The 26,773-nt window shown below is 68.5% G+C and overlaps 1 protein-coding gene across 6 annotated transcripts; it reads left to right on the top strand.

Moving 5' to 3' along the window:
* Positions 1-319: 319 nt before the first annotated feature.
* On the top strand, positions 320-26,690 carry GPSM1 (G protein signaling modulator 1). Of its 6 annotated transcripts, XR_008290827.1 has the most exons (16): positions 3,136-5,487; positions 7,686-7,907; positions 8,666-8,801; positions 9,392-9,534; positions 10,134-10,257; positions 10,452-10,567; positions 11,317-11,472; positions 11,802-11,910; positions 12,949-13,072; positions 18,000-18,070; positions 18,830-19,006; positions 23,543-23,699; positions 24,161-24,369; positions 24,841-25,366; positions 25,412-25,549; positions 25,619-26,690. XR_008290827.1 is itself a non-coding variant. In XM_027051725.2 (14 exons), exons 1-14 carry the CDS (start codon positions 5,321-5,323, stop codon positions 25,045-25,047), a joined length of 2,118 nt encoding a protein of 705 aa, XP_026907526.1. In that variant the 5' UTR covers positions 3,136-5,320; the 3' UTR covers positions 25,048-26,690. The 6 variants fall into 6 exon arrangements, 1 of the variants encoding a protein (XP_026907526.1); XR_008290828.1 differs by lacking the exon at positions 3,136-5,487 and adding an exon at positions 320-526 and having other exon boundaries at positions 25,412-26,690; XR_008290826.1 differs by having other exon boundaries at positions 25,412-26,690.
* The last annotated feature ends 83 nt before the right edge of the window (positions 26,691-26,773 follow it).

Here is a 26,773-nt window from a genome sequence, read left to right as displayed (position 1 = left end):
GGCCTCAGACAGCCCCTGTCGCGGGGATGGGGGGGCCAGCAGGGCCACACTGCCACCCGGGCGCCTCGCAGGTCCGGCGAGAACCCGGGGCCCAGCAGCCCGGCCAGCGCCAGGCCCTTGCCCCGCGTGCCCCCTGGTGGGGGTGGGGGGCGGCGCTGGGGACGCGCGCTCGGAGGCCCCGCCCCCTCCCCGGCCCCATGCGTAGGGGGGAGGGACCCGCGGCTCCGTCGTCGGCGCCCCTCTCCCCGCGCGCGGGCGGCGGTGACATCACGGCCACGGCGGGAGGGGCGGCGCCCCGCGCGCATCACTTCCTCGGCGCCTCCCCCGGGCGGGCGGACTGACCGACGGACGGACTGACGGTGGACGGTGGGCGGCGGACCACCGGCGGGCGGCGCAGGGGACAGGCGCAGGGCGGCGCGAGCGCGGGGTGTGCGGCCCCGGCCCTCGGCGACCCCGGCCCCATGGCCGGCCCGGCCCCGCCCTCCGCCGACGAGCTGCCCGGCCCGGCCCGGCGCCTCTACTCCAGGTAGGCTGGGCCGGCGGGGTCCTGACGTGCGGGGACCGGCGGGACGGGCAGGGACGGGCGGCCGGAGGCGGGAGGCCCGGAACAAAGGCTGCGGCGGGCGCGCGACGTGGCGGGGACGCGCCCTCCCTGCGGGCTGGCGGTCGTGGAGGCGCGGGGCGGGGGAGAAGGAAGGGGTGCTGGGATGGGGGGCGCCCGGGGTGGGGGGTGCGAGGAAGGAGGGGGTACGGGGTTGGGGGGGGGCCACCCGGGGTGGGGGAGGGGATGCAGAGGTAGGGGGCGCCCCCCCACCCCGTGGCGAGTGCGCGTGGGGAGGGGGAAGGGGGCACCACGGGGTAAGGGAGGGCGTGGGGGGGGGCGTAGGGGGGAGCCCAGGCTGCGCTCATCTGAGTCTAGGATTAGCGGGTGGTCAGGGTGTTGGGCTGAGCTGGGCTGGTGCTTGCTGGACCCCCGCCCCCACGGCCCGGCCGGCCGAGAGCTCCCTCTTCACCAGCTGTGCTCTCCCGACAGCTGGGCCGCCTGGCACAGCAGGTGTGTGGAGCTTGCCTCGCAAGCCTGGCACCACCTCCCCTCTGCCCCGGGGCTGGCTGGGAGGCAGCGTGGCTGGAGGGACCAGGCTTTGTCTTGGGTGGGGCCCTGTTCCCCGAGGACCCGGCGCGAGTCTGCGTTCATGGATGGCAGGCCCGAACCCGGGCTGCGGAGCCAGCCAGCCGGGTGGGCGTGTGCCCGCCTGAAAAGGCACCTTCCTCTGGGCAGATTCGAGGATGATGCCAGCGCCCTGTGCTCGGTGCTTCACGCTCTCGTCAGGGATGACAGGGTGGCCCTGCCCACCTGCCTTGCGTGCCTGCTGGGTGACTCCGGGCCTGTCGAGGGTGATTCACACGTGATGCCATGTGCCCGGCCCGGGTGGGCACAGGGTCCTCCGAGGGGAATGGACTCTGCCCGTGAGTGCAGGTGGCCAGGAGAGCAGTCGGCACGGGTGCCGGGCAAGGGCCACTCATTGACCGCGACCCCCAGAGGCAGGCCCGGCTGCCTCCAGGGGCCCCGACAGGTCCCCGACTTGGCCGGACAGCGTCATCCCCGGGACCTGGCAGCGTCCCCAGCTGCTGGGCCTTCAAGGGGCCTAGCCTTGCCCGAGAGGATCGTCCAGCCCCGGCCGGGCAGCGAATCAGCAGCAAGCCTCTGTTGGGTGCCACCCCCCCACGTGTAGAACGAGGCCCCGGTGGTGGGTAGGGGGCCTTGCGGCTCCGCCCACCTCCGTCTCTGTGCCACTGGTCAGAGACACAGCCCCCATTGTGTGGTCCCAGGATTGAGTGCTGGGCCCCCGACCGGGCTCCTGGGCCCCGTGCAGGGGGAGGGGTGTGCAGGTGGGTTTGCTGGCAGCTGCCGCTGGAGGCCTGACCTGGGGATCCCCCCCGTAGCACCCCTGTGGGGACGGCCGAGCTGGTTGTGTGTGTCTGCGTGTGTGAGTGCACGCGCGTGTGGAGCGGGGAGCTTCAGCCCTGGGGCCCCTGCACCGCCGGGCGTGGGGTCCTCATGGGGCGCATCCACATCTGCAGCCTCGCTGGGAGTCTGGGGTGCGGGCTGGTGCTGGGGCCTGGCGGGGACATGCCGGACAGGACCCTGGCCCAGGGGAGCGCGGCAGGGACCGAGCTCAGAGGGGATGTTGGGGGAGGCCCCGAGCCCAGCCTGGCATCCTGGCAGGCCGAGACCTGCGTTGAGCTCCAGCGGGCAAGCCCAGCACAGATTTGGGGTGCACAGCCACCGGCGCTCCCGCAGCGCCCGCGAGGAGGCCCTTGGGGAGTCTGTGCAGCCGCGGCCAGGTGTGGGCAGGGCTGTTCGTGCTCGGAGCGGGCTTTCAGAGGCTTGCAGGAAGGGTGGGAGCTGGGGAGCCGTGTGTGGGGGCCTCTGACAGGTGGGGGCTGCTAGCTGGGGGGGACAGACTGACGGCGGCACCTTGGGGCAGGCAGAAGGTTGTCTACCTCCTTGATTCGGGCCGGGGAAGCCCCCCTGTGGCACCCAGCGCGTGGGTGCCCCGTGACAGCTTTGGGCACTCGGCAGACGGTGATTGGGGGGACCTCCAGGCCAGGCCCAGCCCACCCCCAGTGGCTTCCCTTCCCATGCCAGTTTCCTCCCGGTGACAAGAGTTCAGTGTTTTTCTTTTCTTTACATGTTTGTTCGTTCTTGAGAGAGGGAGACAGAGAGACAGACAGACAGAGCATGAGCAGGGGAGGGGCAGAGAGAGGGAGACACGGAATCCGAAGCAGCTCCAGGCTCCGTGCTGTCAACACAGAGCCTGACGGGCTCGAACCCACGGACCACGAGATCATGACCTGAGCCGAAGTTGGACGCTCAACCGACTGAGCCACCCGGGCCCCACCAGAGTTCAGTTCTTATAAAGTGGGGGTCTGGGGGAACGTGGGCTTGGGACGCACACTGAGAGGGCCTGAGCGTGAGTGTGCCTGCAGGCCCAGCACGTCCCCACGCGGGGCTCCGGGAGGGGAGCTGGTCAGGGAGGCAGAGGAGATTGGGGCAGATAACGCTCAACCCTGGTCTACCGCACCTGGGCCCTCGTGCCTGGAGAGGGGTTTGGGGGGAAAGGGCCTCGGGGAGGGATGGGGGGAGGGCTGGTGGCTGAGAGGCCCCTGAAAATGGGGAAGCTATGGGTGGCCCTCTCCTTGTCCCTTTCAGGCCAGCAGCTGAGGGTCCCAGGAACTGGGAAGGGGAGAGCAGGTGGTGAGCACCCCCACTGTGGGGTGACCCGCTAGAGGTGTGCCCCAGGCATGAGGCACCCGGACAGGGGCATCCTCAGGAGTGGGTCGGGCACCCAGGCTGCTCCGTCCTGCTGCCCACCCGTCCCCATGGGCTCCTTCCATGGGTGCCCCCGGGCACTGGCCCTGGCAGGGCCTCTGGGGAATAATGGCCTGGCCCCATGGTTTCCTCGGAACACAACCTCAGGTGCTTTCCCGAGCTAGGTGCCCCTCCACCCGCAATTCCTGTTCCCGCCGCGCTGCCTGCCCCGCGCTGTCCCAAAATCCCCACGTGAAAGGGAGTCAGTGTGGCTTTGCTTTGGGGGCAACGGGAGGGGGTGGGCAGGGGCCCTGGGGCATCTGCCCAGTGGCCCAGCCTGTGGGTGACATCTCTAGGGAAGAAGGACGGTGACTATGTTTAGCAGCGAGTGGAGCTAAGGGGACACAGCCCCCAGTTAGTCATGTGTAGCAGGAGCCGGGGGCCTGGCTTGCAGACCGGCCGTGGTGGTCAGCACCGGAGGACCCCACAGAGTCTGTGGGGCACATAGGCGGGGACGGGAGCCCTGATGGAGAGCAGGGCAGTTTGGTCCGGGTGTGGCTGGGCTGATGGCTTCTCCTGGGATGCTGTCTCGGATGCCCAGGCGAGGCTGAGGGGTGTGGTCATGATGCGGTGGCTGGAACAGTAAGACTGGCCCCTGGGGAGTCGATACCATTTTATTAACCGGTAAGTCTGTGGGCAGGCGGCGGGAGCTTGGCAGACAGTATCCCGCCTCCCGGCCACTGTGGTCTGGCCACTGGGAGAGTTGGCCTGGTCGGCCCTGCAAGGAAGAGCAGCCACCGCATCCGAGTGGGTCTGTGCAGGGGGCTGTGGCCCTGTCTGGGTGGGCAGGACCCCCACAGCCTGGTCCCAGAGGTGTGGGTCTGACCTCCTTGGGGGCTGGAAGATTACAGGTTGACCATGAGGCATCTATTCCCAGGTGGGAGCGCTGCCCTTCCCAGGGTCGGGGCGATGAGGCTGGTGGGGAGCTGAGACCAAGGCCCCAGGCCCTGAGGACTCCAGCCAGCCCCGCCCAGAGCCCCTGAGAGTGGGGCTCTCAGTGGCCCTTGGCTTGGCAGGTGGTGTTGGGGGACAAAGGCTCTGGAGTCTTCTTCGATGAGTAGGGAGGTGCACCTGGCCAGGCTGGGCAGGCCTCAGGGGAGACAAGACAGGGTGGCCTGCATTCAGGTGGAATAGGGCCCTGGGGTGGTTCTGAGGGTGTGGGGTTTGGGGGTCCAGTTTGTTAATAGGAGCTGGGTAAGGAGGAGGTGATCTGGGCCCTGCCCTGTGCCCCTTGGCTGAGCTGTCCTGAGGTGTAGACGGGTGGCGTTGGCAGAAGCCTCAGGGCAGGGAGGAGGGTGCCCGGTCTGGACACTCATGTGTGCGGGCAGGTAGCTGGGATATCCCACCTCCATATTCACCTGCCCAGTCCCTTCCAAGACCCCACCTGTCAGAGTGGGCAGGGCCTGCAGGGCCCACAGGCTGATGCTGGCCTTGAGACCCTACACCGGGCTGGCCCCCCCACCCTCCTCTGGTTCTCAGGTTCCTCCGTCTCCTCGACTTCGGGTGGCTTTGGGGAGCAGGGCCCATCCTGGCTCTCCAGTTCCCTCTGACCCTGGAGCTGTGCCCCGTCCTCTTCCCAGGGGCTAGAGCTGCACGGCCTTGGAGCCCTCTGCCACCCCAAAGCCCGTTGCTGAGCTGGGCGAGTGGTCAGGCGGCGAGAGTCTCGTCCCCGCCCGCCTGCCCACCCCAGGCCCTGCCCTCCTTGCTGACGATGCTGATCCCTGGCTCTGAGCCGCCCTGATCCCTTGATCCGTCTCAGCCCCCGGGAGGCCCCGGACGACCTGCCCAAGGACCTGGGGTCTCCTGGAGCCTGGGACGCCAGAGCCTTTAGCCCACCACTCTGGGGTGGGGGGAGGCAGGGGAGCCACGAGGCCGGCGCGTCCCCAGGACCAACGGCCAAGGCGGGGTGGGAGTTGGCCGGCCAGGCGGGAGGCCTGGCGCCCCGCGATGCCGGCCGCCCCCGCGGAGGGCCAGCCCGTGGCCCTGAGCTTGGCAGAGAAGGCCGTGTGCAAAGTGGTATACGGTGCCCCCCGCCCCCGCCCCCTGCTGCTGCCCGTGGGCCTGGAGCTATGGCTGTATGTGGAGAAGATGCGTCGTCACCTGCAGAGGAAGAGGTGCGGGGGGCCGGGGGGGCGGCCCGGGGGTCAAGGTGCGGTGGGAGGTTCTTGGGGTCAGTGGAGGGGGCGGGGGCTTCCAGCCCTGGACGCCGGCCGGTGTCTCTCCAGGGGGCCTCCTCACGTTACCGGGGCCCAGGTCAGACCCCCCCCCTCAATCTGTGATTCGGGATGGCCACGCTGGACACCTCATCAGTGTACCCCCATCTCCAGGCCCTTCGTGCACCAGAAACCTCCTTCGCGGCGGTGGCAATGCCTGTCTCTAGCTAGGCAGGGACAGCAGGGCGGGGAGGCCACTCCCCGCGTCCTATCTGTCAGAGCCAGCAGGGCGTGTTTGGCTCTGAGACCAGTGTCTCACACCCAAGCCCCGGGTCCTCCCAAGTCACCCAGGCGGAGAGGTCCATTCCCGGCATCAGACAGCGCGGTGCGCGGCCCTGGCTGTGGGAGGGGGCGGCTGGTAGGCTCCCGACAGCCCTTCCTGGGGCGTCGTGGGTAGGAGGCCCGAGCTTCCGGCACCCTGCTCTCTGACAGGCCACACAGGCTCTGCCTGAATCTGGGGGCGGCAGGGCGCTGCTGGGGTTCCGGAGCCCACTCTTCCCAGGAGGCGTGGCCCCAACGTGGGGGGGTCGAGGCTGGGCAAGGGGGGGGCTTTGCATCAAAGGCGTGTTTGGTTAGAGCGGCTGAGAAGCAGTGCCGTAGACAAAGCTCGTGGATTTGTCGAGGGGCCCTGTGTGTTGTCCCCCAGGAACGGCTGATCACCGCGGACTCTAACAACGCAGAGAGGGGGCGAGTGCCTGGGGGTGCGTGCGCTATTTTGCCGTGGGCGCTTTCCCTTACCCGTGGGCTTTCCACGGACTCCGGTGATCTGGGTTGGCCCTCGGCCACGCAGAACACGTCTCCCACTTTTCCAGGGCTGCGTGTATGTGCGTGTATGGTCACTGGGCTCCTCCCACCACCTGCCGGGGACCCCCTCCAGCTTGGGGCCCCGCTCCCCGCCCCCATGGTATCTGTGTGCTGTGTCCTCCGCTGACCGCTCTCCTGCCCTAGAAGGCAGCGGGTCAGGCCTTGAGCGTGGAACTCACAGGACCAGCCACGACAGGCCAGAGGAGGAGGCCGAGGTTCTGAGTGATGAAGTGTCCTACCCCGGGCCCCCTCGCAGGGAGGGCCGGAACCAGGGCCAGCCTGATCGAGTGACCCCCAGACACGAGGCTCCCCTGACAGCCATGTCCTGAGGGCAGCTCGCCCAAGGCCCAAGGGCCATGGGGCCCCAGTGAACAGAGCCCGGGGTAGCAGCTGGGGGGCCCCGGCCCCACCCCATGGGCTGGCAGAGCCCAAGGGTAAGGGACAGCTTCTCTGCAGCCCCTGCCGGAAGGTGGAGGCATGAAGGGCTGGCCCGGCCTCTGGTCAAGGCGTTGGCGGTGGTGTGGGGCCCTGGGCCCGTGGACTTGGGCTGGGTTCATGGGCAGGAGTCTGGAGCAGTGTCCCAGGGGTTGGGTCTACCCTGGCACACGGTCCTGTCATGCCCTCCCACAGTAGCACCCTGGGCGTGGGGGAGCGGCTGTCTCGTCGGGCAGCTGTGGCCAGCAGCTGAACGCTTCTCGGCTCTGGGGGCGGGCTGACCCACAGCTCAGACGGAGCCGTGACCCCGGAGAGGTGACGGCAGAGGATGTGGGACGGGGGAGGGGCTAGGGTCAGGTCCTGCCCATGTGGCCTTGACTGGTGTCCTGAACCTCTCTGAGCCTTGGTTTGTCCTTGGTGAGGATCGAGGGCTGTCGCGGGCCACTGGAGCTACTCTGGAGGACTGACGCGGCACCAGGTCCCGGAGCGGGGGCGGAGGGAGGCCCCTCGCCCCGGGCGGCTGAGCCTTGAGGGGAGGCTGTGTTTGGAGCTTGGCCGTCGTGGGCTGAGGGTCTGGCCATAGTCACGGACTCATACGTTTGCCCGGGGGCCCCCGAGCCCTGGTCGTGAGGGGCGTGCAGTGAGGTTCGGGCACGGGTGAGCCGCACAGGTGCCAGCCTGGCGATGGGCACGCTGTTGGACCCTGCACGTGCTTCTGGGCATTTCTCCAGAGACGTCGACGTCTGTGCGCACAGGCGTGGCCTCACCCGAGGGCCCCGTGGTCCCAGCGATGACGGGGGAGCACGGGGCCCCTGCGTGACTGCGTGAGGGGCAGGCCGTGACTCCTTCTCTCTGCCCAGGATGGAGACCTCGTGCCTGGAGCTGGCCCTGGAGGGCGAGCGTCTCTGCAAGGCCGGGGACTTCAAGGCGGGCGCGGCCTTCTTCGAGGCAGCGGTGCAGGTGGGCACCGAGGACCTGAAGACTCTCAGCGCCATCTACAGCCAGCTGGGCAATGCCTACTTCTACCTGAAGGAGTACTCCCGGGCGCTGGAGTACCACAGGCACGACCTGCTGCTGGCCCGGTGAGCACGCGGCCCGCCTCGGGGAGGGGCCGTCACGGCACAGGCAGTGCCGGGAGCTCGGGCGCCCGCGACCTGGGAGAGGGGGAGGGGGCGGGGCCTGCCAAGTGCCCCCAGGGGCTGTGTTTCAGGGGAGGCGTGTGTGTGTGCATGTGTGTGCACATGGGTGTCCCTTGGTGTCCTGAGTGTGTTCTCACGTGGGTGCCTGTCCCTGGGACTGGGGGGGGGGGGGTGCGCGACCACTTGTGTTTCTGAGCGTCTCCACTCCCCTCTGGCCTCCAGACCTTACCCGAGCTGCTCTCGTCCCTGAACACCCTTCCTTGCTTGTTCCCCACCCGTCGGCAGCCAGACCCCCCCAAACCCGGGTGGGAGCGGAGCTTCTCAGGGCTCCCACCAGCCCTGCCCACGGGCCCCTCCCTGGCCAGTGAGCCGCACGCGGTGTCCTCAGCACCTGGCGGGTGTGTCAAAAGTTACTCCCACTGTCAGGCCCCCCCGACTCTGCTGGTCTCCATCGGGGCACCTCTCTGAGCCCCGACGGCCACAGGCTGGGCCCAGCCGAGAAGCGATCCCCAGCTGGGCTCCCTGCCCGGGGCTGCCCGAGGGGACCTCGCCTGCCGTCGGCGAGACCCCCGCCCGGCATCGCCCCCAGTCGCCCCCGGGTTGGTCCTGCCAGGCCTCGCCCGCCCCTGCCCGGGCTCCTTGCTGGGCTCGGGGTCCCGGCTGGCCCTCAGTCTGGCTCCTCACTGCCTCCTGCCCTCCAGGACCATCGGCGACCGCATGGGGGAAGCCAAGGCCAGCGGGAACCTGGGCAACACACTCAAGGTGCTCGGCCGCTTTGACGAGGCCATTGTGTGCTGCCAGCGGCACCTGGACGTCGCCCGGGAGCAGGGGGACAAGGTAGGTCGGCAGCTCCCAGGCTGCCTGCCGAGCCCCCACCTGCAGGGCTGAGGCCCGGCCCCCCGTCTTCCATGTGAGCTCCCCCAGACCTGCCAGCACCCCTCGTCCCTCCTTCCGGTTCCAGAGGAACACAGGGTGGCGCGGCAGCCGGGGTAGAACAGCCGTGGGCCCCGCCCGGTGCCGGACCCTTGACCTACTCTGTGACCCCCCCCCCCCCGCCGTGACCCCGGGCAGGGGAACAAGACGGCCGGCCCCAGGTCATAGCTCAAGGCGTGTGGGCCAAGCGCGCCTTCCTTCCCCCGGGCTTCCGAGAGGGACCTGGTCGCCCTGATGGTGTAGATGACAAGGGGGCAGGTGCCAGGCCCATCCACCAGGAGGCAGCGTTCGCTTGCCCCGTGCCCAGAGGGTGGCGACCACGTGCAAACACACCTCACCCCTTCTTGGGGTCCCGGCCCTACTCCCACATCTGCACCTGATGACGGCCCCCCTCCAAGTCCTTGCTTTTGGGGGACTGCAGGCACAGTGGTCTGGGGCCAGGGGGTTCCTTGGGGGCCATGTCTGCGGAGGGCCAACCTCGGTGCCACCTTCAGGTCGGGGAGGCCAGGGCATTGTACAACATCGGCAACGTGTACCACGCCAAGGGCAAGCAGCTCTCCTGGAACGCCGCACAGGACCCCGGGCACCTGCCGCCCCATGTCCGGGAGCCACTGCGCAGAGCCTCCGAGTTCTATGAGTGAGTGGGGCAGGTGGGGGCACCACAGGCCGGGGTCCGGCCGTAGCGCTTCCCGAGCCGCTGCGGTGGGCGCGGGATCCCAGGCACGGAGCACCCACATCTGGCCCCATCACCTCTCTGCAGACCCCCGCGTGGTGACAGCCAGGCCGGCTCTCCTTCCCCAGCCCCACCCACCCTCAGGCCTCCTAGGCTTCCCGCACATAACTCACGCACAGCAGCGCGGAGAGGCAGGGAAACGGCCGAGCAAAAGCCACACGTGGCATTTAGAAAACGTTTGGCTGGAAATAGGGCGGGGATGTTGGGCTGAGCCTCTGTGCTGGGGAGGACGCTGGTGCAAGAGGACAGAGGCTGCACCCGAAAACCAAAGTCTGGGGCCGGGGAGCCCCTGACCTGAGCCTCGGAGCTCAGGCAGCACCCTCTTCTAGTGGCTCCCTAGAGCCACTCTTCTAGAGCCCCAAGCTGCCCTCTTTCTGGGGCACGCTCCCAGCAGGAGCTGAGCGGAGGCTGCCTGCTCATCCCCTCTGGCCGGGCGGGTGGGTCATGAGCCCCTGCTTCCCTCGCACCAAGAGGGCCACGGCTCAGACAGATGCAACCCCCAGGAGGAACCTGTCCCTCGTGAAGGAGCTGGGCGACCGGGCGGCCCAGGGCAGGGCATATGGCAACCTGGGCAACACACACTACCTGCTGGGGAGCTTCGTGGAGGCCACGACCTTCCACAAGGAGGTGAGTCTCCTGCGGGGCGGGGGTGGGGGGCCAGCTGCCTCGCTTCGTCTGCGCTTGGCTCAGGGTCCCAGGCTGCTCTCGCCAGACGTGCAGACTTCGGGCTGGCCACGCTGGGCGGGGAGGCCACCCCCGCCATCCACATCGGGTCCCAGGGCTGCTCCGTGACCACCTGGGCCTCGGGTCTGTGTCCCCAGCGCCTGGCCATTGCTAAGGAATTTGGAGACAAGGCGGCCGAGAGGAGGGCGTACAGCAACCTGGGGAACGCCCACATCTTCCTGGGGCGCTTTGACGTGGCCGCCGAGTACTACAAGTAGGCAGGCCTGCCCGCCCGCCCCCACCCCTGCCCAACCCCACCCGCCCAGCTCGGGGGAGGGGGCCCCTGGACACCAGCCCAAGGTCGGGAGGTGGGTCTGACCTCCCAGCCTCTCCAGGGGCCAGACGGGGGGGTTCTGGGCCACAGCCTGGAAGGGCAGACTGACAAAGCCAGGGTCCTGGGGCTGCCGGGGACAGGAAGGACTATGGTGCCCTTCACTCGGTAAGTGCGGGCAGAAGCCGCTCTGTGCCAGGGACACAGCTAACCGCGGCTGAGGGCCTCCCAGTGCCAGTTACTGGGGGAACCCCAGAGCTGTGTTTGCGCCCCACGATACCTCTGGAGTGCGGGTATAATCCTCCGTGTGTGGACCCAGAGGGTGGAGATCACACGGGCTCCTGGGAGGATGCTCTGCCAGCCGCCTCCTGGCTTGAGGAGCAGAGTGGTGACCACCGGGTACAGGCCGGGTCGTCAGCACCAGGTCCCGGGCGTCCGGAGCCCGGGCTGGGGTGTGCTGTTGCCCCCCGTCCCCCATGCAGGGCGGAGGCTCGGGGTGGGGAGGTGACTGGCCAGTGCGGGTCCAGCAGTGACGGGGCTCCAGAGACACCCCAGTGGGATCCCGGGGCTGGCGGACCGCCGCCCCCCCCGCCCTCCGTCCACCCCTCGGCTGGGGGCTGTGAGCAGCGCCGCGTCCCCAGAGAGGGCTCCCGGAGCCCTCCTTGCTGGGGCTGAGCCTCCCCCTCTCGCAGGAAGACGCTGCAGCTGTCCCGGCAGCTCAAGGACCAGGCGGTGGAGGCACAGGCCTGCTACAGCCTGGGCAACACCTACACTCTGCTGCAGGACTATGAGCGCTCGGCCGAGTACCACCTTCGGCACCTGCTCATCGCCCAGGAGCTGGCCGACAGGTCCGCGCGCGGTGGGGGCGGGCGGTGTTTCGGAAGCGGATCGCGGGCGATGGCCGTGGGTTGTAAGCACGCACAGTGCCACGCGCCGAGGCGCGCTTAATCCGTTAGATTTACGCTTTGTGATTTTCACCCGAATTGAAAGATTAATGACCCGAGGGACTGCCCCGCACCCAAGGGTGGAGGGAGCCGCAGGGGTGAGAGCCTCGCCGGCCACTAGGGGGCGAGGGAGGCCGAGGCGGGCACTTCAGGCGGGGCCTGCTGCGCTCCCGTCAGGACCGGCCTGACGGCCTGGGGGCTGCAGAAGTGGACTCAGTTTCCCTCCCTGGCAGAGTGGGAGAGGGCCGGGCGTGCTGGAGCTTGGGGAATGCCTACGTGTCCATGGGGAGCCCGGCACAGGCCCTGACCTTCGCCAAGAAGCACCTGGAGATCTCCCAGGAGGTAAGCCAGGCCTGCCCCCCTGCTGGAGACTCCCCCGGTGCTGCTCAGCTCCCTTTGGACCAGGCAGGGCGCCTCTCGCCCAGCCTGCTCCTCCGTCCTTTCCAGGCTGCCGTTGTGCACTGGAGGCGGGGGGGGGGGATGGGGGGCGCCACCCCCTGCCTGCAGACGCCTGATGGCAGCTTATCTGGTGTAGCCAGGGGGTGGGGGGAGGGGAGCAGTGGCCTGCTTTCCACCTGAAGTGTTGGCATTCCCTGCGGGCAGGGCAAGGTGGGCATGACCTACCGCAGGCTGCCCTTGGGGCTCTTCCCCTGGAACCTTCCAGCTGGACACCTTGGGGACGGTAGACAGGGTCTTTGAGAGCCTGTCTGCACGCAGGACCCTCCTACTGAGGTCTGGGTGGTCCACGGCCGGGTGCCACAGGGCATCACGGGTGACCTCCGGCTCCCTGGTTTCTGGTTGGCCCTCTTACCTCCGCCCCATCCTTCTCCTTGGCCCCAGCAGCACGGCCACCTCCCTCCAGCACATGCCCAGCACCTGCCCAGACCCATCACGGCCCCGTGTCTGTTGTGGGTGAGACCCACCGGAGCCCAGGCGGTGGGGAGGAGCAGGGAAGCTCGGGCCAGGAGAGTCCCCCACCCCCTGCCAACCGGGGCCACCAGCAGGGCCGGCCCCACAGCCCCCTGAGCACGGGTGGGGGCACCCCAGCGGCCCCAGAGCTTCAGTCGAGGCCCGGCCCGGGCCCACCTTACTTCTCTGCACTTCTCGGCCCCTGCTGAGCCTCTGCTCTGAGCTGGGGGTGCCTGAGGGGTGCACGTGAGGCTCCAAGGGGCCGAGAAAGCTGGAGTCTGGACCAGACCACCTGTCCTCGGGAGGGCGCTCGGGAAGGAGGGCCTCACGCGGCGCCCCCAGCGTTCTGGGGTGTGAGGGGCGCCCCTGGGGCACAGGGAGGCCTGGTTCCCTGGGAGGCGCAGGGCTCATGATTGTCTATAGGAGTCCCCCAGCCCACCTGCCCCCCAATCTGGCCCTGCTTGGCTACAGATCGGGGACCGAAACGGGGAGCTCACGGCCCGCATGAACGTGGCACAGTTGCAGCTGGTGCTGGGCCGGCTGAGCAGCCCCGCGGCCACGGAGAAGCCCGACCTGGCCGGCTACGAGGCCCAAGGTGAGTCCCGGGCTGGGTGGGCAGGGGTGTGGTGGGAGGGCCGCCCGGAGAGCTCAAGGCTTGGGCCTCGGGACGGTGCTGGGCTTCCGGGTGCAGGTCTACGGGGAGGTGGCCTCTGCCCACAGGAGCCCTTGTGACAGAACTGCCAGGGAGGGTGGCAAGCCCCCGTCGCTGGGGGTGTCTGTCCACACCACTTCTCCGCCCTGCTCTGGACCCCCCGGGGGTGCGGGGGGTGACCGGGTGTCCAGGGTGCTCGGGGCACAGACGAGGGGCCCTGTTTCCCCAGGTCAGGTTAGGAATCCGAGATTGGGAAGCACAGGGTGGAAAGGGGTGTTCGGGGGCAGGGACGGTGTGGGCGAAGGTGTGTCCTGAACGGGAGGCCTTCGGGCTGGTGCTTCACGGTCTCTGGGCCAGCGAGGGCCTGAAGTCACTCTGAGCCCCCCAGGTTGATCCCCTGGCTAGGAGGAGGAGGGAGGGGCACTCACTGCCCCTCCCTCCGTGCTCCATCCCCTTAAGGGCTGAGGACCCCCCCAACCTTGGGCTCAGAGCTGGGCCTGGGGGCCGGAGGGGGAGGCTGAGTCAGCCAGAGATGTAGAGCCTCCCTCCGGGCGGGGCGCTACTCAGGTGAGCCCCGGGACCAGCCGAGGCAGCTATGTTGATCTCAGTCCCGGGCTGCTGTAGCCCCATGTGGGTGAACATTGCTAGGCACGCAGGGCGGGATGTTCCTTGCAGAGCAAATGGGTAAATAGGGGGCTGGGGGGGGGCCACCCCGAGCTTGCTTCCCCCGTGGCTGCAGGTGGGTGTGGGGCTCTGCACAGGGCACTAGCTGCCCCCTCCCTGCCTGCACCGACCCCAGGCTGCGGGGAGTCTGGCCCCAACCCCCTCGTGGCTGTGTTCCCTAGGGGTACCCACCTGCCCCAACCTGGAGCACATCAGGCCTGCAGAGAATGAGGCCCCGGGAAGTGGCACCTGGCCGCGGTGGAGAGGCTCCAGGGTTTCTAACGATGCCTGTCCTGGGCAAGGGGAGGCACGTGTCCCCACCCCGCCTCAGGGGCTGAGACGGAAGGGAGGGTGCGAAGGTTTCTGGGACCCCCGGCCACCCTTGTTTTGGGGTGATGTGGCTGCAAGGGATGGGATGGGGGAGGGCCCCCCTCTGTCCCCCACCCTGCCCCAGGATGTACAAGACCGTGGCTCCCTTTGGGCGGGGGTTTTCTGAGGGTGGGCAACTCTGTTTGGAGCCCCTGGCCCTGTGAGGCCGCCCTCTGCGACACCCAGCAGTGGGTGGGGGCAGGGCCCGGCCCGGAGGGCTTCTGGAAAGGCTCCCGGGGGCTGCGGCCAGCTCCAGGTTCTCCGGCAACTTTCCCTCTTCTCTGAGCTGAGGAAAGGGGGGCGCATCATGGGTGGAGGGCTGGGCTGTGCCGGGAACAAGGCAGCTTCTGTCCTTCCCACGCCAGCCCTGCTGCTCTGCCCTGTGCCCAGACCCTTCCCAGCCGGGGCCCCCGGAAGCCCCCTCCCTGCCAGGCTGCCAGCGCTGGGCCACCGGCCGCGGCCGGGAAGAGGCCCTTCTCCAGAGCAGCCTGCTCCGGGCCACGGAGGCAGGTGTGGGGGCCCCAGGCCCGGGGATGCGGCTGCTGAGTCTGGGCCGCCGTGGAGGAGCCCCCCCCACTCAGGTGAGCCCGGCGGGGCCAGGGCCTTGTGGACGGAGTGCCCCAGGAGTCTCCTACAGGGGTGGCATTACTCACCCACTCATTTGTCCAGTGCACACTGAACGTGGGCACTGGCCTGGAAACTGCCCCTCGGGGCGGGGATGCTGCCCTGGCGTGTGTCGAGCCTGGCCGTTTGGCGGGGGGGGGGGGGGGGGGGGGGGGGGGGGGGGATGAAGGGGGGACCAGGTGAGCGCCAGGGAAGGGTGTTGACCCAGCCCTCGACCTGGAGCCCAGGGAAGATGCCTCAGGCTGCTTCTGGGAGGGAAGAAGCCTGGGGCCGGTGGGCGGGGACCGCGGTGGGCGTGGCCCGTGGCTGGTCCTGGAGGCCGGGACCCAAGGGGTTTTCTTTCCTGATAAAACAAGGGCCCTTTATGCAGCTGGGGGACCCAATTTACAGGTTGACCTCAGCAGCCTTGCAGCCCCCATCCCAGCAGAGGCCCCAGGACGAGTCCTGACACTGCTGCCTGACTGGGTCAGGCCTCCCAGGTCCCCTGGTGTGCAAAGCCCCGTTGAAGCCAGGCTTGGGACACACCGGGGAGCGTAACCGGCAAAGGTAGCCAGAAACGACCAGTATGTGGCAAACAGCGATAAGCAAAAAAACAAGGCGTGCCTGGGAATGAGCAAGCGCTTGGGGAGGAAAAAAGCCGAGCGGCCGGGTGGGCGTGCCGCGTGGGCCGCGTGGAGGCCGCTGTCGCCCTCAGCTCGGCCGAGGAACAGAACACCACACACCAGGCGGCTTGCAAAGATGAATGTCCACTTCCTGTGGCTCTGGAGGCTGCGGGTCAGGGAGCAGGGTGCCTGCACGGCCGGTCCCGGTGACGGCCCTCTTCCCGGTTTGCAGGGGTGGTGTGGGGCTGGAGGGAGGTCCCCAGTGTCTTCTCATAAGGGCACCAGCCCCATCCCCGGAACCACCCTCATGACCTCAGCTAACCCTAATCACCCCCAAGACCCCGCTCGCTGATGTCATCGCGTTGGGGGTGGGGTCTTCAGTGTGGAATTTGGGGGACACAAACGTTTGCCCCATAGTAGTGACTTCTGAGCAAAGGCTGAAAGGGGAGAAGGCAGTGAGCCTGAACGGAGGACAGCCATGCAAAGTCCCTGAGGCCTGGGTAAGGCTGGCTAAGAGGAGCAGCAGGGAGCGGAAGAACCTCTGCCCTGTGCAAGCCCCTCCCCATGCCAGGGGCCCTGCAGGGTGAGCAGAGGAAGAAGATCTCACCCAGGCCCTATGGGCATCCCCGGGGCCCCCAGCATGTATAAGGGACAAAGAGAGCAGAGAGGTGGGTGAGGGACGTGACACTCAGGTCCCGGCAAGGTGAGGAGGGGTCGGATTCTGGATCTGTTTTGAAGGAGGACCTGCCAGGATTTTGGAAGTTGAGACTGAAGGCAGGAAGGAGTTGGAGGGACACAGCCCAGCAGCTAGAAGCTGAGTTGTGCGTCTAAGCGGGCCGGCTGCATGCAGGAGGGGCGGGATGGGGCCTGGCCAGCCTGGTGGGGACAGAAATGATTCTGGTCAGACTCAGGCGGGAGTGGGGTGGTGCTCAGGGAAGTTTCCAGACCTTCCCCTCTGGGGTGGGTGGAGCGGGAAGCCCGCCAGCGTGGCTCTGGCCTGAATGCCCCAGTGCGCGCGCAGCCCGCACAGAGGGTGCATTTAGCCGGGCCCCGAGGGCCATGAGGGGACCCGCCCTGGAGCCGGACACAAGCTGTGTCTCAGAGGAACATTTCAGCCTCCGCCACGGCCTGGGCCTGACGGTCCAGCCAGGTGGGCCCCAGCAGACAAAGTGGGGAAGGCGAGTCAGACCCCCCCCCGGGTGTCAGGGGGCGGCCGAGAAAGGGGCCGGGTTTTCGCTGGCTGTGGTGAGTACAGGGCCATGCACAGGACCGCTCGGCTGTCCCCCCATCACTCCCCGGGCCAGGCGATGCCCCCAGACAGTTTGGTGTTGGAATGATCACATTGTTCCTTCAGAGCTGCTTGTCTGATCCGGGGAGGGATGGGCAGTGGGGACCCTGCCCCATCTCCTTGGGCCTCACAACACGGGGTCAGGCTCCGGCTGCACAGCTGGGCAAGGCCCGGTGGCCAGGGGCCGTTCTCAGGGGGCAGAGGCAGACCCGGTGCTGACCACGTGGCCAAAGTTGGGGGGATGGGGCCCTGCTGGGGGGGGGGCGGGAGGGGCGGCAGGCAGCCCCAAGTCCTGGACCCACGCGGCTGCCTGCTGTCCCCTCCCTGGACAGCAGCCACAGAAGCCCCTCCTCCAAGATCTCTGCTTTTCTACCCGGCCTCTGGAGGGTAGAGAACAGGGCGTAGCTTCCTCAGAGCCCGGAGGCCAGCCGCCCACACCATCTCCTCCGTTCCTAGGACTCCCTGGGCATTTGGTTCAGGCTGGTCTGAATGCCTGACCTCCCGGGCGGCCCCTCTCTGGGGACCGTGTCTTGGGCAGTGGGTGTGGGCTCAGAGCCGGGGGCCCGAGGTGGGGTCGGGGGCCGAGCTGAGGGCTCCCTGCCTGGCCTTGCTGCCGCTGGTGGGGCACGTGCCCCGTGCTGTCCGTGGCACGGAGTCACCAGTGAGCTCAGTGCTGGGGTAGCCAGAGGGCAACGCTTCACTGCGACGTGGGATGTGGGTGTCCACAACATGCCAGGCACCATACGATGCTTCCCACGGGCTCCCTGTGTGGTGCCTGCAACATGCCTGCAGGCTCAGTCTGACGGGGGGGTACTGAGCTTGAGGGAGGGTAATGGGTCCCAGGTCCAGTGCTGCCCAGACATGACTCCTGGGGCATCTGCCCACGCTAGAGGCCTTGCTCGCTCTACCCACAGTGCCTCCTTGCCTCATGCGGCCCCACGCTTGGACAAGGGCCCCTGGGGCACCCGGTTGGTGCCCAGCACGTGTCTGCAGGTAGAGGGGTGCTCAGCTCCTGGGAGGATCTGGGCTGCCCATGTGCGTGCAGGGTGGGGGGTGAACGGGGTCCCTTAAGGGCGGGCACGGGGGCAGCACAGCCAGACCCCCTGCCAGGCCCCTACAGGGTCAGCCCATCTCCACGCTCGGCTGCTTGCCGGGTGGGGCGTGCAAGGTCGTGCAGACGCTGCGTTTGCTTCCGTGGAGACGGTGACGTCGGCGGTTCATCTGCGGGCCCCAGGGTGCAGGCCCTCCGGTGGGCCCTGGCCTGGGCCGGCCCGCCTCTTGGCCGAGGGTCAGTGTCAGGCTGACTGGGCCCCCTGTCTTCCAGGTGCCAGGCCCAAGAGGACACAGAGGCTGAGTGCAGAGACCTGGGGCCTGCTGAGGCTCCCCCTGGAACGGGTGAGTGGGGCTCAGGCTGGGCGGCCGGGGCGTGGGCAGTGGGCTGACGAGGCAGGTGTGATGGGTGCTGAACTGCCGCCTCCCAGCCCAGCTCCCGTCTGTCCCCCATCCCCGCCGTGGGGGGCAAGCGCCCTCTCTGCAGCCCGAGACCCTGGAGCAGCCATCCGCCCCCAGAGAGGCCCCCACGAGGCCCCACTTCCTCCCACTCACGCCAGGGGCCCGCCAGCCATGCCCCTCCGGGGGACAAGCCACGGTCCTCGCAACCTGCAGGCCCCCAAGCCCCCACCCGGCCACAGTCCCCAGTGTCCCAGCCTTCCCCGTGCCCTCCTGCTCCCTGTCGGCCGAGACTCTGCCCTGGGGGAAGCAGAGCTCTTACGGGCAGAGCAGACCAGTCAGAAGCTGGGCAGGGGGAGGCTCTGGGCCCACTCTGTACCTGTCGGAGGTGGGTGCTGTGTAGCCCTGGGGGAGTGAGCTCCCTTGTCCGAGTTCTGGTTCCTCAGGCGTGTGCTGGGCTTTGTTGCGGGTGCCCCTGGGGTGGTCTGCGGCAGGACAAGGCTCAGGGCTGCTCAGTGCAGGGTCAGCCTCCTAGCCTCCGGGCCTCAGGCTCTCTTCCTCCTCCCTGAGGCACCTCAGGGCCTGGGTGCGTCCGAGAGACAGGGCCACTGTACCCGCCAGCCCCCGCTCAGGGTCCTGGGATGGGAGCACTGGTTGGGGATTCCTGCAGCCCCCACCGATGCCTGGCCTCCTCCCTCTCCCCAGGAGCAGAATGGAGACAGCCACCAGCTGGGGGAGTGGCGGGGGCCGGGCAGGGACATGCTCCCGCTCCCCATGAGGAGCAGGAAGTACCAGGAGGGGCTGGAGACCGCTGAGAGGCCCCGCGAGGGCGGCCACTCCCCGCTGGACAGCGCGGACGTCCGGGTGCAGGTGCCTCGCACGGTAGGTGACGTCTCTTCGGGTGCCCTGCCGAGCGGCCGACCTGGGCCGCCCCCGGGGTCAGAGGCCATGGCCCTGTGCTGCCTCGGGGCCTGGCGGACATGGCACCTATGGACGGTGCAGGACACTTAGCGCAGACAGCGTTCTGCCAGTTGCGTCCGGCCTCCGCAAGGCCCGGCCACAGAGGACAGGAGACCTTGTGGATGGGGCTCCGGAGGGCGGGCTTGCGGGGAGCTCGGGCCCTCGGGGCCGGCCAGCAGCCCTGTCCTGGGTGTGCAGCACACAGGGGTGGACGGACGGACGGGGCCTGGGGGACGGTTCGGTGAGGGATGGACGGGCGGGTGGTCAGACAGATGGGGGACAGAGGGAAGGGGGCCTCCTGCTGCCTGGCAGGTGTCCCACTGTGTCCAGGAGGCTGAGCTGGCCTGTCTGGGCTGCTAGAAGCGGGTCAGGGTCTGGGAGGTACAGGCTGCAAACCTACGTGCCCAGTGAGTCCAGGTTCAGAGGTCAGCCTGGACCATCCCCCCTCCCCGTGTGCAGAACCCCTGGGTCCAAATATCTGGGACTCGATCTAAAAATAATTGCCTCTGAGGGTTTAATCAGCACCTTCCCAGCCTTTGAGGGGCGTGGGCGCCGCGCTGGTATTCTTAGCCCCCCGATGGCTGCTTTGCACCCATCTTTCCCACGAGCCTGGGGGGCCTCCGCCAACCCCATCTTCCCCCAGCACTACCTGCCAGCCCGTGTCCGTAGAGTGAGAGGTGAGGAGATGGGGCCACCATGGAGGCCCCAGACGGTGGGGCTATTGCCTGCACTGTGCGTTTGGGGACCCCCAGCCGAGCAGTGCAGGGGCCTTGCCACCAGCGCATGGGGACTTGGGGGTCTTGGGAGGTGTGACTGGGTGTGGTCGAGGGCTGGGCTAGACTCAAAGGTTGGGGTCCATCCAGAAAGGGCCTGGCAGGGGAGGACCCCCAGCTACCAGGGAGCCACAGGGGGCTTTGGAACAGGACAGCCTTTTCACGTGGTAACCTGGCCCTAGCCGTGTCCCTGTTGCCGCTGGCGGGGGGCAGGGAGGTGCGTCTACCAAACAGAAACAATAGCCAGGGCTCAACAGCCATAAGAGGGGAGATTGAGGCACGGGGCAGCAAAGAAGTTAGCCTGAGGGCGCACAGCTAGGAATGGTGAAACTGGGGTTCCAAGGTCAGTTCCTAGAACCCCCGCTCAGCTCCTCTGAGAAGGCAGCAGGGCTTTGGGCAATGCGGGCGCCTTTGGAGGAAATTTTTATGAGCGCTAAGCCTGGCCCCAGTTGGAGGCCTGGACCCAGACCTCCCCCTGCCCTGCAGACACAACTGCGGGCCGGCCCTCCTCCTGGGGCTCTGAGCTCCCTGTAGAAGGAGCGGGACCGAGAGGGCCCCAGGGGGCTCCACCTTTCCCCCTTCTGCCCTCGCCCCCAGCCAGCTTCCCCACACACCCCAGGGCCGGCCCCCCGGCAGGCCAGAGGCCAAGACTCCACAGACCTCCCAGTGTAGGGAGGGGAATCCCGTGGCCAGTGGCGGGGGCTGTGGTGGCCGCCCGGCCCCTGCCCCTGCCCCTGGGAAAGCATCCCTCTGGCTCCCTCAGCAGCCTGGGGAGTCAGGGCTGAAGAACGAGGCGGCTTCTCCTGGGCTGACTCGGCTTTGGAAGGAAGCCGGGCCCCTCCGTCAGCAGGGCGACCGCTTTCCAGATAGGCTCCGTCCTCCTCGCCCCTCTGGCATGACCACCCCCCTCCCATAGGCCCCAGCAGGAGCCCTCCATGTTTGCAGAGCATGCGTGTGCATGTGTGTGCGTGCGTGTGTTCGCGCGCGGCCGCGGGAGCAAGTGAGTGCAGTGGGGGGGCCGGGGCGGGGACGGCCCTCCCCCGGGTCCTATTTAAGTGCTGAGCCAACAGGGGCAGCGAGGCGGCAGGGCACCGCATGGTGGAGCACCCCACAGTAGACAGCGCTTAGCGCCCGGTCGCTGCTGCTGGAGGGAGCTGCGTGCCCAGCGTGAGTGTGGGGTCCCCTACAGGGGGAGGCTCAGGGAGCACAGGGGCCGGTGGGAAGCAGGATGGGGGCAGAGCGGAGCTCTCCTCCTGGGCTGGTGCACCAGTCCAGCCACCTCCCCCGCCCCTCGGGGCCTGGGGCCTCAGGAACCCCGGCCAGCAGGTTGGGGGACTGGAGGGGGGCAGCCCTGGGCCTGGGGGGCACGGGGGGTTTGCAAGACCCGGGCTGGCACTCCAGCAGGAGGGGCCCGGAGACCCCCTGAGACAGAAGGAGCCAGAGGCAGGGGCAGAGGAGAGGTGGGGGCGTGTCCTGTTAGGACCCGGCGTGCTGTCCTAATCGAGGGGGGCGGGGCCTCCTTGCTGTCTGGAGCCCCACCCTGTGCACCTGCAGCCTCAGCCCCAAACCCCCCCAACAAGGGGAGCGCCAGCCCTTCACAGGTGGCCCAGGATGGCTCTGCTGTGGGGTTGTCTCTGGATGGCCCCACAGGGCCCTCTCGGCCCAGCCCCCTGCTGTGCTGCTGGGGTCCCCGAGAAGCCTCTGGGCAGACACCGCCCTACTTCAGGGGTGCCCCTGAGCCCCGAGGTCAGCCCACGGGGGGTTGGAGGAGTGCTGGGGGCCCGTGTGTCTAGAGAAGAGGGGTCCCAGGGCTACCTCTTTCCCGGGAGGGGCCTGGCTCTGTTCGCCCGGCCCACAGTCCACCTGGGGGGGCCCCAGCTGGGGCCAGATGCCAGTGTCGGGGGCCAGGAGCAGGGACTGTCCCCTGTGGTGGGGTGGTGCTGTGCTTACCCCCACACCTGGCTGAGTCTGGGGCCCCAAGCGACCTCCCCGGGGGAGGCACCTGTGCGGCCCCCACCAGTGCGGAGCTTGATGCTGGGCCCTGGCCATCCTGCCTGCAGCTCCCCCAGGAGGCCTTGACCAAGTGCAGCCCCCTGGCCGGGGTGCCCCCTGAGCCTTCTGTGCCTTGTGCCCTGGGATCTGTGGGGTCTTAGGCCGGGGCGCAGCAGAGCAGAGTCGTGAGTCGGGGGGATCTTGAACCACCCCCAGCCTTGGCTCTAGGCCTGCCTTGCTGGGACAGGAGGTTGGGGGGGGGCGGGGAGGGGGACCTGAGAGCCCGGCCGGGGTCTCTGTCCTCCGAGCTGCCACCTGCTGGCAGGTCTCACGCACAGAACCACCCACTCCGCTGTCCCTCCCTGCCCCTGTGGCCCTGCAGCCTGAGCCCGGCTCTGAACCTGGGAGCCCAGGCTGGGCCTGCTCGTGGGGTCCCTGGGGCTGCCCCTGGCTGGAGGTGTGCAAGCTCGCCTCCCTCAGTGTCTGCAGCGGGCTGGCGAGGGGTTGTCGGGAATTCGAGGACCGAGCCAGGCCCCCCTAGGTGACATTTCTGCTGTGCGGTGTCTCCAGGAGCCCAGCTTTGAGGGGCCCCCAGGAGGCCACCAGCCAGCTGGGAGGGGGAAGGACAGGGCCGGGCAGGGGACACTGGAGGCAGGGAGGACGTGGGGCTGGCACTGGTCTGCAGCCAAGGTGATCTCCGGAAGCCACCCCATCCGTCAGTCAGCACTCAGGGCTCTGGATCAGACGTGGGGAGGCTAGTGGGGGCGCCTGCCCTTGGGGGGGCCAAGAGACCGGTGCTTCCAGCTTGCTCTCCTATGGATGTGTAAACCGAGGCTCAGCGTGGGAGGGGGCTTGTCCAAGGCCCCCCTGCCAACTGGGATGCAGGCAGGCCCAGTGGCCCAGTCTCCCGCTTCTCACTGCCCCTCCCTGGTCCCATCGGTGGGGCTTGCCTGGACCTAGCAGGTCCCCCAGGGTCAGCCCTCCTGCCACCCAGGCTGAACACTGACAGTGCCTGCCAGAGTCCCTGTGCTCCCAGCATGTCCTGACTCTGCCCCCCCCCAGCCATCCAGAGCAGATCCTGGTCACCTTGGCCAGTACGCGGAGGGTGCTTTAGCCTGAACACCCCGCACATCTGCATCCTCTGGGCCTGTCCGCTGGTCTAGGACCCAAACCCCAGAAGGGATGGGACTAGGGTGGAACACAGCAGGCCTCACCTCCCCCAGCTCTGGCTCCTTGCCTTTGGAGATCTGACCTGATGTCGCTGGCACCTCTGGGTCCGCCGTCACTGCTGCCAGGACCCTGGTACAGACCAGTGTGATACACAAAATGGCCCGTGAGGCTGCCTGCCGAGGGCCCCGTCACTCACTCACTCCTTCATTTGTTCATTCAGCAGCCGCTGGGGAGTGCTGTGCTGGGTGCCAGAGCCCCAGAGGCGTGGGCAGAGGGGAGCTCACTGCGGGGGCTGCCACGGTGTGTGATAGTGTCCAGGGGCGGGGCCGGGGGCGGTGGCGGCTGCTGAACCGCGTTGGGGCAGGTAGGGGGCGGGTGGCAACGTCACGTCTGGGAGGATGGCGGAGGCGGGGCAGGTGGGGTGAGGGTCCCAACCTTGTCCCAGGCCGCGTGGCTCCCTCGGGGGTGTGCAGGGGTCTGAGGGGCTGGGCCAGAGCCGGCGCTGACTGCCCCTGCCCCCCAGAGCATCCCTCGGGCCCCGTCCTCCGACGAGGAGTGCTTCTTTGACCTGCTGAGCAAGTTCCAGAGCAGCCGCATGGATGACCAGCGCTGTACCCTGGAGGAGGGTCAGCCCGGGGCCGCCGAGGCCACCGCCGCCCCCAGCCTGGAGGAGAGGGTCGGTGAGTGCCCCCGCCTCCACCCAGAGAGCTCCTCTTGTCCTTGAGGGGGGCTGGGCCAGGCTCAGCCCCCTCCCTCCACCGTCGTGCCCCCCTGAGCCTTTGCTCCCGAGGGGTGGGCGCACCAGCTGCAAAAGTGCCCCCTGTCACTGTGAGCTCCTCGTCCCCCGCTCGCCCAAGGCTGCGTCCCGGGAAGTGTGTAATCATGTCCGCCCTCCGGAACACCGTGTCAGGGCATCTCCGTCTCGGAGCGGGTGTGGGAAGTAAGGCTTTCCTCCGGCACCTTCTAGAAGCCCCCAGAGCGGGTGTGGGGCAAATGGCAGAGGAAGCTGAGAGCAGCCGGGGGCCGGGATCCGCGGAGCCACCGCCGGGAGCCCCGTGTGCCCAGGAGTGTGGTGGGCTGGACTGGGCTCCAGCCTGACCCGCCTCGTGGGGTCCCCTTCCCTGCACCTTGTCCCCCACAGCCCGGCCCTCGCTGACGGCCTCCCCGCAGACCGAAGAGTTCTTCGACCTGATCGCCAGCTCGCAGAGCCGCCGGCTGGACGACCAGCGTGCCAGCGTAGGCAGCTTGCCCGGGCTCCGTATCACCCACAACAACCTGGGACACCTGCGTGCCGACGGGGACCCGCAGGAGCCTGGGGACGAGTTCTTCAACATGCTCATCAAGTGCCAGGTGGGCCTGCGGTCGGGGGAGGCTGGGGGCGCTCGCCCGCCTGCCCCCACCCCAGCCCCGAGGTGGCCCGGCGCCCCTCTGTCCTCGTCTTGGATGGGGGCTCCTCCCGCCGGGAGCTGGCTCTGGTCCTTCCGTCTCGGGCCGGATGGGAACTGAGTGCCTGTGAGTGCTCAGACCTGAGGCCCCTCCCGGGACCCCCCAGAGGTCACCCCGGACGTCCTCAGCCGCCCCTCACAGTACAGGAGCTCTAGCTGGGGGGGGGGAGGCCCCTCGCCCCCGGGGCCGGGGCTGCTGGTGTGCCCGCGGAGCTGATGGTACAGGTGCACGGAGGGAGGCCCTCCCGAGCCGGCCTTGCAGCTGGACAGTGGCCCCCGCCTGGGAGTGGTGGAGTGGTGCCCGAGGCCGCCGAGCACTGGCCCAGCTGCTGGGGGGGGCCCTCCGAGGCCAACCCCCGTGTCTGTGTCTGCCCAGTCCGCCAGGATCGACGACCAGCGCTGCCCGCCTCCCGACGTGCTGCCCCGAGGCCCCACCATGCCTGACGAGGACTTCTTCAGCCTCATCCAGAGGGTGCAGGCCAAGCGGATGGACGAACAGCGGGTTGACCTCGCCGGGAGCCCGGAGCAGGAGGTCAGCGGGAGACCCGAGCCCCGACAGCAGTGCCAGCCTGGCGCCACCTAAGGCCTTGTGACTGCAGCCAGGCCGGCCCCACCCCCGCTCCTGGACTGGGGGCCGGGGTGGGGGGTGAGGGGCGGAGGGCTCACGGTCATCTGCCCAGAAGCCCGTTCCTCTGGAGGCCACGGCTGAGCACAGGCTCCAAGCCCTCTGGCCCTTTCCACTGTGGCAGACGCTGGGCACACAGCCCCCACATCGGCTCCCTCCCAGGGTGGCAGGCTCAGGTCAGGGCTGCCCTGGAGGGCGGCTGTGCTCCTGTCCTAGAGCAGCCCCCGGGTGGTACACGGGCCTCCCACAGGCCTGCCAGGCCTTCCCCCTGCCCCAGGTCTAGCTCTCTCCCTGCCCCAGGCCAGCCTTCCCCCTGCCCCAGGCCCGGCCCTCCCCCTGCCCCAGGTCTAGCCCTCTTCCTGCCCCAGGCCCAGCTCTCTCCCTGCCTCAGGCCCAGCCCTCCCCCTGCCCCAGGCCCAGCCTTCCCCCTGCCCCAGGCCCAGCCCTCCCCCTGCCCCAGGTCTAGCCTTCTTCCTGCCCCAGGCCCAGCTCTCTCCCTGCCCCAGGCCCAGCTCTCCCCCTGCCCCAGGCCTGCAGCTTGTTGGATCCAAACCCTCTGTGGCGCCCCCCTGCCCTGCCCAGCTCCATCCTGCCTGGCAAATGTGAAGATGCTGTTGCCTCCCTTAAATCCCCAAAGGCCCCTCTGACGGCTCTTCTGTGGGGCTTACCAGTGACACGGACATTTCCGTCCTCCCAGAGGTGGTCCTGGGATGATGGAACCTGTTTGCCCCAGTCCCAGCCTCTCTCCCACAGGGAGGGGTCCCTCTCAGCCCTTCGGCCCTCCCACCTCCCCCAGGCTAGAGAAGGTGCGAGGTGGTCTCAGCCTGGAACCTGGCACAGCAGCGGAGGCAGGCCAGGTGCCCCCACACAGAGCCGCCAGGTCCTGGCATTTCAGCCCCCCAGCCGGCACCCAGTCTTGACCAGGCAGGGGCAGTGGATGGGTGGGATGGGCTGTGACACCCCTCAACTCCAAGCTCCGATGCCCAGGGACAGAGCAGGACGGGACAGAGGCCCAGGACAGGGACCGCGGCAGGGCCGGGGGCTGGCAGTGAAAGCTGGGGGAGTTCAGCTCGACCCAACCCTGGGCACCCAGCCCTCACTGCACCCCAAGCTGGGAAGGTGACATCACTGCCTTCTATGGGGAGGGTCCAGCCCCCACACAGCCAAGCCCACCCACGGGATTGCGCAGGAAAGGCCCCTGCCTTGGCCCGCCACCAGCCCTTCTGGAGAGCGCACCCCCCCCCCCCCCCACAGCCCCGCGGCCCCCAGGGCGTGAGGTGGCCACGTCCTCCTCAGGCGGTGCCCCAGCTGGGCTCCCTCCATCTTTCTCAGAGGCCCTCCTGGCAGGGGAGGCGGCCGGACCCCCACCCTGCAGTACGGCCTGGGGGCCCTGGACTCTGATGCTCTGAAAGGTGTGGGTGGGAGCCCGGGGTGGGGGGGTCAGATGCCAGAACACGGGCCCCCCTCGGGCCCCCACATACTTGAATGTACAAGCATATTTATTGCTCACACGTGTTTGCCCTGTTGTCAGTGGGTCCTTTCCAACCCAAGAGGTACATGGTTTTTTGTTTTTCCCAAAAAAATAAAGTCTGCCAAGTGAATGCTGTCGCCTCAGGGTTAGTGCTAAGGGTGCGGGGACGCTGGTCCTTTGGGAGGCCCCAGGTGGCCGACCTTACCTGGGGAA

The sequence above is a fragment of the Acinonyx jubatus genome, chromosome D4 (genome assembly GCF_027475565.1).
Source record: "Acinonyx jubatus isolate Ajub_Pintada_27869175 chromosome D4, VMU_Ajub_asm_v1.0, whole genome shotgun sequence".
NCBI classification, from domain to species: Eukaryota; Metazoa; Chordata; class Mammalia; order Carnivora; family Felidae; genus Acinonyx; species Acinonyx jubatus.
This window is presented reverse-complemented; position numbering and strand designations above follow the sequence as displayed.

Excerpts from the sequence above, each read along its gene's own strand:
- GPSM1 (XM_027051725.2), top strand. The coding sequence starts at position 5,321 with ATGCCGGCCGCCCCCGCGGAGGGCCAGCCCGTGGCCCTGAGCTTGGCA. Across the intron at positions 9,535-10,133 it reads AGAGCCTCCGAGTTCTATGA|GAGGAACCTGTCCCTCGTGA; the intron begins GTGAGTGGGGCA and ends TGCAACCCCCAG. Across the intron at positions 19,007-23,542 it reads GGGTGCAGGTGCCTCGCACG|AGCATCCCTCGGGCCCCGTC; the intron begins GTAGGTGACGTC and ends CCTGCCCCCCAG.